General features: G+C 38.9%; 1 protein-coding gene across 1 annotated transcript; it reads right to left on the bottom strand.

Annotated features, from left to right (window-relative positions):
• Window positions 1-291: 291 nt before the first annotated feature.
• Window positions 292-2,099, bottom strand: LOC142525884 (uncharacterized). The gene is made up of 2 exons (XM_075630170.1): window positions 1,052-2,099; window positions 292-682 (listed from the first exon to the last, which is right to left on the bottom strand). The coding sequence occupies exon 1, from the start codon at window positions 2,097-2,099 to the stop codon at window positions 1,080-1,082; it is 1,020 nt and encodes a 339-aa protein (XP_075486285.1). The 3' UTR covers window positions 292-682; window positions 1,052-1,079.
• Window positions 2,100-11,223: the final 9,124 nt, after the last annotated feature.

Genomic DNA, 11,223 nt, shown 5'->3' with positions numbered 1-11,223 from the left:
CGAATAAAACTCTTATCTAGCAGATCCTGAATCTGATCCTTGAGCTCCTTTATCTCAGCAGGCGCTAAACGGTAGGGTGCCTTAGATATCGGCACTGTCCCGGGCATAAGTTCAATAGAGAAATCCACCTCTCTGTCTGGTGGGATGCCTGAAACATCGTCAGGGAACACACTAAAGAACTCTCTGACAACATCCACATCCTCCAGCTTCTGACTGGCTGGCTTTGTCACTGATAAAATGTTGACTAAGAATGCTTGACAGCCTCTCTTGATAAGTTTTCTTGCACACATGCAAGAAATGATATGTGGCATCTGCTGATGTCTATCTGCCTTGAAAATAAACGGCTTCCCACTTGGCGGTCTGATAGAAATTGACCTCTGTCAAAAATCTATGACTGCACCGTGAGAAGATAGCCAGTCCATACCCAATATGATGTCAAACTCCGGTAATGATAGCACTATCAGATCTGCATGCACCACATATTTCTGTAATCGGAGCTCCAATCTCTTCACTATCAAGGAGGTGAACATCTGATCCCCGGATGGAATCGATACTCTGAACACTGAATCCATCGCTACTGGTATGATTCCTAGTCGCTTCACGAAGGATTCAGATATAAACGAATGCGTAGCCCCTGAATCTAGCAATGCATGCGTGGCTACACCTGTAATATGTATCCTCCCTGCGACAAAACATACCATCAAATCTAATAGAGTTGAACTTAAGGAACTTCTTATCAGCAATTAACCTCAAAATCCTCGAACAATCTCTGAATTAACCCAAACATCAATTCCCAAAAGTTCGAAATTCAACCTCAGAAAATCGAAAATTGTAATATAGCCTCTTTAAAGTTCGAAAATTGCAACTTGAACCCATAAAAATCATTGGTTGATAAAATTTGTTCTCAATCCACCCATTATATTCCTAGTCTCAACTAGGTAGAGCAAGCATCCTAAACCTTTCTAAGTTATAATTCCCCAAGTAAATCCTCATACAAGAATAAAACACAAGCAATTATATAGTAATTTAAAATATTAAATCAAAGGGTTACCAGTAATCAGTGTTGAGTCTGGCGCTGCCTAGGCCTCCTCAGTATGCAACACATAAGCCCGGCCAGTAGTAGGGCCCTTGTTCTTAGGGCAGTCCGCTGCTTTGTGACTCTCCTGTCCGCAAATGAAGCACTTGTAAGTCCCCCATAAGCACTTGCCGATATGAAACTTACCGCACTGTGGGCAAGTCTTTCTGTCATCTGGCTTAGGCGCTCCTGGCGCCTGAGGAGGTCTCTGCTGCTGCTGTTGTGGCCTCATAAATTGCCCTTGGGGCTTCTGCTGCCCCTGCTGTCTCGGCGGCCTGGTAAACTGTTTCTTCTGTGGTTGGAAACTGGACTGAGGCTGGTGCCGCTTCCGCTGCAGCTCAAAATCTATGTCTCGGAGCGCCTGCTCCGCCTGGAAGGAACAGGAAATGGCCTCATCGTAACTCGTCGGCCTCATCAGCATCACATCCCGACGAAGGGTAGGTCTCAGTCCATCCATGAAGTGCCGTAGCTTCTGTCCGGCATCCCTGGCAATAAGAGGCACAAAGTGACATCCCCAATCAAACTTGCGGATAAACTCCGCCACAGATGAGTCGCCCTGGCGGAGACTCATAAACTCTCTCGTCAGGCGGCCCCTGACGTCAACTGGAAAGTACTTCCCGTAAAATAGCTCCTTGAATTTTTCCCAGGTAAGGGTAGCCACGTTTACAGCATGAGCGGCTCCCTCCCACCACAGTGACGCATCGTCTCTCAACATATAGATGGCGCACCTGGCCAGGTCGCCATCCCCCATCTGCAGATATTCAAAGTGTAGCTCCAGAGATCGGATCCATCCCTCTGCTATGAACGGATCAGTAGTGCCCCCGAACTCCTTCGGGTTGAGCCGACGAAACTGCTCAAAAACATCAACCTGAGGCCTAGGAGCCTGCTGAACTTGCTCCAGTAGCCTAGCCATATCCTCCAGAACTCGAGTAGCTGGGTCCCCTGGCGGTGGCGGTGGAGGTCCTCTGCCCCCTCCACGAATCTCATCATGCCTATCATTATTGAGATCACGTCTGAGAGGCATATTTGAATACAATCCAATTTATAAATATAACCCATCATGCAAATAATCTAGTTTTTTTTTTTTAATAAATTCTTCAACATAAAAGCAGTTAAACATGAACAGTAAGTCATCACAAAGTATAAATCATGTAAACATGCAGATGATATCAGACAATCATTTAAAGCATTTGAAACATAAATCTTACGGACTTGAGGCTTGAAGACTGAGCGGCAGAAGCTGGCGGTGGAACAACCCTATACAGGACCCCTTGCTCTGATACCAACTGTAACGTCTACTAGTTTTTAAAAAAATACGAATTTTTCTTTTTTTCTATTAAAACTCACATTTTCGAAATAACATTTAAACGTTTAGCATGCTTGTGCTGTACAGAAAAATGCAACATTTAAAAATGATTTTATATATATGATGATAAAAAAAATAGCGCAATTTAAAATAATCAAACTACTCCAAAAATAATATATCGAAATAAAACGAGTAAAATTCTAACCATCACACAATAAAATAAAACAACATATAAAATACTCATATTCTCTCAATAACATGAAATCATAAATGTACGGAAAAGCATAAGGTCCTCGGGTCGTGTCGCCCACCAGGTCCGCTGACTCAGAGTTCGACACCTCCAAACCCCTCATCATTAAGCTCACCTGCATCACACACGTCTAGTGAGGCTAAAGACTCAACACACCTGCACCGTTAATAGCAAATACATATACATAGCACACAGCAGTGAAAAATACCATAATCAACATACCTTTCATGAACTTTAAAAAAACGTAACATAAATGTGCCGCACAAAAATCATGATGTGTCAAAACAGTTCATCGTTAATCATCATTCATCATTCATCGTTTACCATTTATCGTTCATTATTCATAATTTATCATTCATCGTTTATCATTGGTGAATTCAGTTCATTAGAGGTGACTATCGTACATCATCATTTACGATGGATCCATCATACATAGAACCGTGGTACCCGGCGGCTGTCGGACATCAGTGACAGGATCACCCATCCACTGTGCCTAGGCCTCATCATCAGCATTTACATATACGTCTTAAACATTTACATATACTTCGATAGCCACAACTAATTCCCATCATTCAAAACATTATCATTTTCATTACTTATAAAAATCTTGAATAAATGCAATTTTTCTTAAATCCAAGCATGCGACGTATATTTTCATAAAATTTTAAAATCGTGATCAGGATGCATAAACATTTAAAATATCATAAATTTGTGCTCAGGGTGCTGTCAGGACCAAAATCTCACCCGAGAGCAAAATGACCATTTGGCCCCTGGAAACCCAAAAATTACCGTATTTTTTTTCCTTAGACGTAAAATATTACGTTTTTTACATTTTCTTAATTTCATTGACTCTAACATGTCCTAAATAATTTTTTAAGCCTACAAAAATTTTTCCATATTTTTATTTGGCTTAAATTGATGACTTTTAAATTAATTTTTAACTATAACATTTTAATGCGTTTTAATCCCGAATTAAACCAAAACTTAGCATAAAATTCCCAAATTAAAAATTTAGACTTTTAATAATTATTTGAGCTTAAATATAATTTTTCATAATTTTATTAAGCTTAAATCTAGGCGTTTCAATTAATTCTGTAATTAACGTTTCGTGCGACGACTAAATCCCGGATGAATCCAAAACTCATTATTTTAATTCGAAGCCTACCAAACTCCTTAAAATATCCCAAAGCATATTTAAAAGTTTTCCTAGACGTAAACTCGAGCTTATTTTACAACTTAACCGATTCGTTTTAAAACTTGGACCGGGGTCCCGGTTTTAACCTGAATCGACTCGAAACTTAACCAAATTTTTCCCAAATTTTTGTCATATCTTAAAAACACTTAAAAGGTCCTAAAACATCAAGACCCAACCCTTAAACATTTCCTAAAGGACCACAAAACTGCTGGACATCATCGGCTATTCCTATCTCTATTCTCCCACGCACCTCTCGACTTCTAACACTCCTAGGCTCGCACCAGCTCGCACCAGTCACGAACCCGGCCATCTAGGACCTAGACCAGATCCTAATGTACCTACCAGACCCACGGACCCGCCTCCATGCAAGCTGGAAATCGCGATCAACCACTCACCCTCCAAAACCACAAAACGCGACTCCATCTCCTAAGCATGCTCGTTTGAGTGCAGGGACGGTTTCAGCAGGGTTCGACCCATCCTCAGCTTTTACTCAGACCCCACACGGCCTGGTTCAAGCCTCGGTTCACCCCTTGCACAGCTGTTCCTCAACCCAACAACACAATCTCTTACAAACCACCCACCCAACACGTAACAGCAGCTTCCTCATGGCACTTCAACCTACAGCCCAAGCTACGGTTCTACCCCTCAAGACAACCTCTGAACATCACGTTCAGTCCCTAAACCAACCACAACCGCAGCCCCTTGCACATATCGAAGAAAAGAACAAGAACGTGAGCAACATAAAAAAAATTTGAAAGAAACATGAATGAAAAATCGAAAGCTTTGCAGCCATGTTGCTAGAACTAGAATTTTCATGCATCATGCATTCAACAGTATAATAACATGTGAGATGCAGAAAAAAATTAGATACAATGCGTGCCTTAGATGTATTAGCGTGAGAAGAATGAAGAGAGGAGCGCCGGAGGAACTTCTTGATTGCAAAACAATCAAAACCGTGGCCTTCAAATAGGAATGATGAAGCTGAAAGACAAATGAAGCTGGATGATAATTTTTAATGAAAGGGGTGTCGGTTGGTGGGGAGGGTAATTGTGTAGGGTAGGTTTAATTAGTTATTAATTAATTATCTAATGGCCCCTAAATGGTTTAATTAAAAGTTTAAAAGAGTTTTAAGTCCAACGAGCTTAAAAGTTGGCTCATTAAATCTAAATACACTCCCGAAAAATATTTCGTGTTGGAAAGATTTTAAAAATATTAACCGAAACCCCGGAAAGTCCCCCGATTTGATAAAATTCGCGTACCGTTAAAAATAAAAATATTGCGAAGAAAAATGCCCAATAAATCCCAATTCTTGAAAAAATACCTTTAAAACATCTTATATTAATTAATAAAAATTAATCTTGTAACAAAAATAATTTTCTTGAAAATTTTTCGGTCTCCGTTCCTTGTTTGAGCGCGAAATGAAACTTAAAAATTTTTAATGCATGAACCTTTACAATTTCATGAATTAAATTCTATTATGCATAAAATGCATAAAAATAATTAAACACATAATTTAAAATAAAATCCTAGATTGCATGCATTCAGGTTACGAGAATTAAATTTCTGGACCTTACAATTATAAACCTTGGAACGAAAATAAGACCCTTATTTCTACAAAGAAATTCTGGAAAATACTGACTCCGCATTGTTTAAAAACTTCTTTTTGGACCAAAGCCATGATGATCCTGCTTATTCCAATTACAAAATCCTAAAAGTCATTGCTCCAATTGACTGGGGCTATGATTTTTCAAAACCTCTACTATTTCCAGAAAAATATAAAGAAGCATCATTTTTTGAAATATCTTTTAATTACTGGGACTATCAACAGGCCTGGTACAATTCCTTCTTAATTCAAAACCAGAAACACAAGCACACCTGGTTATTCTATTTTGATACCAAGATTTGCAATCCCAAAAAATTCCCAACATGGTGGTACACATGATGGGAATATTTTGGCTCCACTTATGAGTTCCTAAAACACCCTGTCCAAAATTCCTTTAATATTTTTAGAGCCCAATATGCCTCGACAGCAGAAGAAAGACGATTCCATCCTCTTGCCCTTTTTTGCATGAAGTTTTATCTTCCTTGGGTCCTTTCTTAGACTGTTGAATTTTCAGACGAAAAAATTTTACAAATTAAGAGAAGATTTAAGGTCAAATGGTGGGAAAAATTTAAAATTCCTCCAAGCCTTACAACCACCAATGTCCAAGCTTGGATTACCAATAATAAAAATACAAGAGTCCCAACACAAAAAGCGCTTTACAGGATTTCACCACGACAACAGACAGAATTCCTGGCACAAAACTCTATATAACGGCAATGCTTGCAGCTGCCAAAACTCCTGAAGAAATGCAAGCTATAATAATGAAATTCTCACCAGGACCTTCAAGAAAGTCAGAATCCTCTGATGACTCGCTTAACCTGGAAGAAGCTGAGCTCCTTGGACCAGACGACCAAGGACCAATATTTGGAAATAGTGGTGTATAAATGTTTGTATTAGATTGTATGTGTTGGAACTTTTCAAGTTCGCAATATTGATTTTGATGTTAACAAAATTTGTTATTGTGTTTCTAACATATTTACTCAAGTGTGAAGATTATTAAAACAAGAAGCAAGCCGAAACTAAATTCTGCACAAACTGATTTCCGGCAAGCTTCGGTGTTTTGAAGATATCTCTGAACTGGATGATCCAAATGACAATCCTCTAACTGGAATGAATAGAAAACTCAATTTGGAACAAGTCGTATTGCACGTCAGTTGGGCAAAATCGGATGTTATCATGGTCTAACGGATCGCTCAATTACCGAACTGATCACACGAAAACAGCAATCAGTTGGGTTTGAGCAGCTGCGGTATTTTGGTCATATCTCTCAGCTCGGTTATTAAAATGAAACGATTCTGTATGAGTTGGAAAGATAAGCCAATGATCTACAAATCATCTTCAGAAGTCAAAGTCTGAATCGAGGCTTAAGAGGCTGATAAATGACGATGAAGTTACTGGTTGTGCACAAACTGAAATCAGCTAGGCAGATTATAACACACCAGCTGAAACTGAACCAACTGCTGACCGGCTGACCAACCAACTGAACTGAACCAGTTGCTGAACAACTGAAGACCAGTTGATCCAGACCAGTTGAACTAAACCAGAACAGCTGAAACTGAACCGAACCAGTTGAACTAAACCAGACCAGTTGAACTGAACCAGCTGACCAACTGGACTGAACTGAACCAGCTGCTGACCAGTTGAACTGAATGACCAGTTGAGTTGACCAGAGTTGACCAGTCGGGAAAATGTCCAGCAAGACGAATTTGACCGTTGCAATTCCAGAAACAGTACAGAAACTTTCCAAACGGTCATATTCTTGTGTCTAACGTATATATCAGTGTTGGAGCCTATAAATACAACATCTTGAAGATCAAACAAGAGCTTTTGAAGAGGATTCAAAGCATGTGCACTTAGCATGAAAAAATCAGCTAGTTGAGAGCACAAGCCCTTGTGTGAGGATACATTTGAGATGCACACTGTAAAGGATAAATTCCTCACACACAATCACTCACACATATACAAGATATTTGAACTTCAAAGTTTAGTTGAGTGAGTCTTCACACAAAGACGTAAAACAATGTGTTTGTAGTCTTTGCATATGAGACATTAAACAATATGCTGATTGTGAGGTGCTGCCTACAATCTTAAGTGCTAAGAGTTCAGTTTAGGCAGTGGGTAAGTCCTAACTGAATGGATTTGTATAAGGTGTTGTATAAATTAAAGTCTTCTAGTGAATCCTTCCCAAGGGGAAGAAGGGGTGACGTAGGAGCATTTGAAGTCCACGAACATCCATAAAAAAATTCGTGTCTGATAGACCTAAATTAATTGTGGCGATGAAAATCAAACCAGCAAATCCTTCGTTAAAAACAGTAGACAAATGAAAAGCAGAACTTAGCGTATTGATAAACCAGAAGTAGTACTCAGTTTTAACTGAATAGAAAATCAGAAAAAGCACTAAGTTTATCAAACGAATATAGAATCAGAAGTAGAAGATAGGACTTAACGGGACTTAACGTCTTGACGAAATCAGCCTTAAATGTTACCGTTACTTTACCTAGTACAAGTATTAATTGAAGCATTAATTACTGTACGAACTCATTTAATACGCTTTACCGATTTTAGTATAAAACAGGACTGATTGTTCTGAAGCTTTTATGCAGGAACCCATTTCGGTAATAAAACTGATTATATCAGAAGACAGGAGACAATCTCTGATTATAGACGTTGACTCAAGTTACCTATATATATGGAATAAACCCATAAAGAAGACACAGAGAACTGAATTATTTTCAATCCTATCTATCCAACGTTTTCGAGCAAATCGCGAATCGTAAAATATCTTCTAGCTCAACTATTTGAAAAGAAGCACACGGTTCATAGTATATATCAAATCTGATTGAGATTATCTTGTACTACTGTTTCTTACACTCTTTAAGATCATTCAAATATTTATATCTTGTTGAGAAGAGTTTGTAATTTGGAAAATAGTCTTTTCCAGAACATCACCGTATTGTATTTCAATTGTGTTGAGAAGCTAAGAGTTTCAGTAGGCAAAAGGTAAGCCCTGCTGAAGTGGGTGTGTACAAGTGTTGTACTGTAATATCCATAGTCTTTTAGTGATACCTTCTGAAAACAGAAGAAGGAGAGACGTAGTAGATCTTATCTTCGAACTTCCATAAACAACTACTGTCTACTGCCTCCTGTTATTTTCTGCTTTCATTTACTCCATCGGATTGTTTCCGCACTTATTGTTGTAATCTGCTGGAAGTATACACAACAAGACAAGCTATTATCTCTAGCAGGATTTTAGCATCTCTTTTACGTTAAAAGGTTTGAGAAAAAGGAGTTGAGTTTATTCACCCCTCCTCTAAACTCTACATCGATCCCCAACAATTGGTATCAGAGCAGGTTATTCTTGTTCGAGAAAATCTACAACAGATGGCACACTTCAGTAAGGTCCCTATGTTCTCTAAAGAAGACTTTTACGACTGGAAGATTAGAATGCAAGCTCACCTTGCAGCACAGGATGATGACATGTGGTATGTCATCACAGATGGTCCACTGAAGATATTAAAGCCTAACACAGCTGTTACTGTTACCGATGGTGCACCACAGATTGTTGAAAAACCAAGAAGTGAATGGACCAGTGAAGATAAGAAGAAGGCCAATCTTGATAATGTTGCAAAGGACATACTGTATAAAACTCTTGATAAGAACACCTTTAGCAAGATCAAAATGTGTTCTACTGCAAAAGAAATGTGGGAGAAGCTCATTCAGATATGTGAAGGAAATGAGTAGACGAAAGAAAATAAAATGTCTGTAGCAATGCAGAAGTTTGAGAATTAAAAAATGAAAGCTGGTGAAACTATAAATGAGTTTGATGAACGTTTCAGCAGCTTGGTCAATGAGCTGGCGGCTCTGGGTAAAGAGCATAGCAACAGAGAAATAGCACTCAGGGTGATGAGAGCTCTACCCAGAGAATGGGATGTAAAGACTATGGCCATGAGAATCTCTAAAGACTTGAACAAGTTGGAGTTACACGACTTGTTTGCTGATTTAAAGGCCTATGAGTTTGAACTAGAAGTGAGAAGCGGAGAAGAGTCCTCATTAAATCAACCTACCAAGGCTCTTGCTGCTACAGTTACTGCTGCTACCAGTACTGCAGTAATTCCAAGTGCATCACCTACTATTGTTGTTGAAAGTACCTCTGACAGAACTGCTGAACAACTTAACAACGATGCAATGTCTTTATTTGTGAAGAAATTCTCAAGATTCATGAAGAAAAATAACAGAGCCTACCAAAATCCTAATCGGAATTTTAGAAAGGAATCACCATCTGGTGATATGGCGTGCTTTAACTGCGGAAAGATTGGGCACTTCATTGCTGATTGCTCGAAGCCCAAGAAAGATGATCAAAAGAAGAAGGACCACAAGCGAAATGATAAAAAGTCCAGAAGAGATCGTAAAGCTATGGTCGCTGAGGAAAGCAAGTCCAAGTGGGCGGAATCTAGCTCTGAATCTTCTCAAACAGAAAGTCAATCCAGTGACAGCGATGCAGAAGAGACTAAATGTCTCATGGCAGATACTGAATCAACCTCGACATCTGGAGAGGTATTTGACTTTGACTCTAATGAATTCACAATAACTGATTTGGTTAATGCACTACATGACATGGTGGAAGAGTACTCGAGACTTTCTCAATCATTCAAGGAAGTTAAGACTGAAAATCAAAACTTAAAAGATCAGATCAGTAAGTTTATTTGCTTGCAAGAAAACAGCTGTAATGATCTAAAATTTGAGATAAATAAATTGAAAACCGAGAATGAAAGAGTAAATGCGGAATACCAGACTATGAGATCTGAGAATCAAAAGCTTTCACTACTGGTAAATGCATGGAACAAGTCTTCTATTTCCTTGGAGAAGTTGCATGAGTTACAAAGACTATCTGGAGACAAGAGTGGTCTCGGTTTCAATAACAATGAATGCACTTCTGAAATGAGTACTAAGCCAGAACTGGATAAAGGCAAAGGAAAGTTCATTCACTTTGTTAAGTCCAGTGTGGTATATGAACTAGAAGTACCAACTGTTAGAGTTGAAAAGCCTGTAAATCAGACGAACAGAAGGAACCGTTGTGGTCTGGGCTATGTTAAACCTAAGAGCAGAATTCACCAGAGTGCTGGATCCAGTAGAGGATTCAACTCAGAAGAACAACCCTCTATGAAGGTTAGAAACTACCAGTACTATAATTGTAGACCTGTTCAGAAGAGATACGGATCAGACAACAAAAACATAAGGGAAGAACAACATTCTAAAACGCATACTGTTAGAAATAACATACCTCCTATTGCACACACCCCTGTGGACACTCGAAGTACAAAATCTCCAAAGATTGTACAAGTGTGGATTCCTAAGGGACTGATAAGGTTTGGACCCAAATAGACTGGGTACCATTTACTAAAATTTGTGTTTGCAGGAAGATAAGAAGAAAACCAAGATCAGCAGCTCCATATGGTATATGGACAGTGAATGTGCCAGACATATGACTGGACAGAAGAATCTACTATCAGAAGTAATGAGTTGTACTGGACCAAAAATAACCTTTGGGGACAACTCAAAAGGTAAAACCGTGGGTAAGGGTAAGATTATCCATGGTAACATTATCATAAATGATGTGCTCTTAGTTGAAAATATTTGTTATAACCTGATCAGTATCAGTCAACTGTGTAACAATGGTTATTTATTAGCTTTTCAGAAGCACACTTGCACAGTTAAAGATGCAAATGACTCTATGGTATTAAATGGGAAGAGGGAAGGCAACACCTACAGAGTATCATGGAATATAAATCATGTT

The sequence above is a fragment of the Primulina tabacum genome, chromosome 15, assembly GCF_025594145.1.
Source record: "Primulina tabacum isolate GXHZ01 chromosome 15, ASM2559414v2, whole genome shotgun sequence".
NCBI lineage: Eukaryota > Viridiplantae > Streptophyta > Magnoliopsida > Lamiales > Gesneriaceae > Primulina > Primulina tabacum.
The sequence above is the reverse complement of the archived record's forward strand: the minus strand, read 5'-3'. Positions and strand labels throughout refer to the sequence as shown.

Bases quoted from the DNA above. Each gene is read 5' to 3' on its own strand.
- LOC142525884 (XM_075630170.1), bottom strand. From the start codon at position 2,099: ATGCCTCTCAGACGTGATCTCAATAATGATAGGCATGATGAGATTCGT.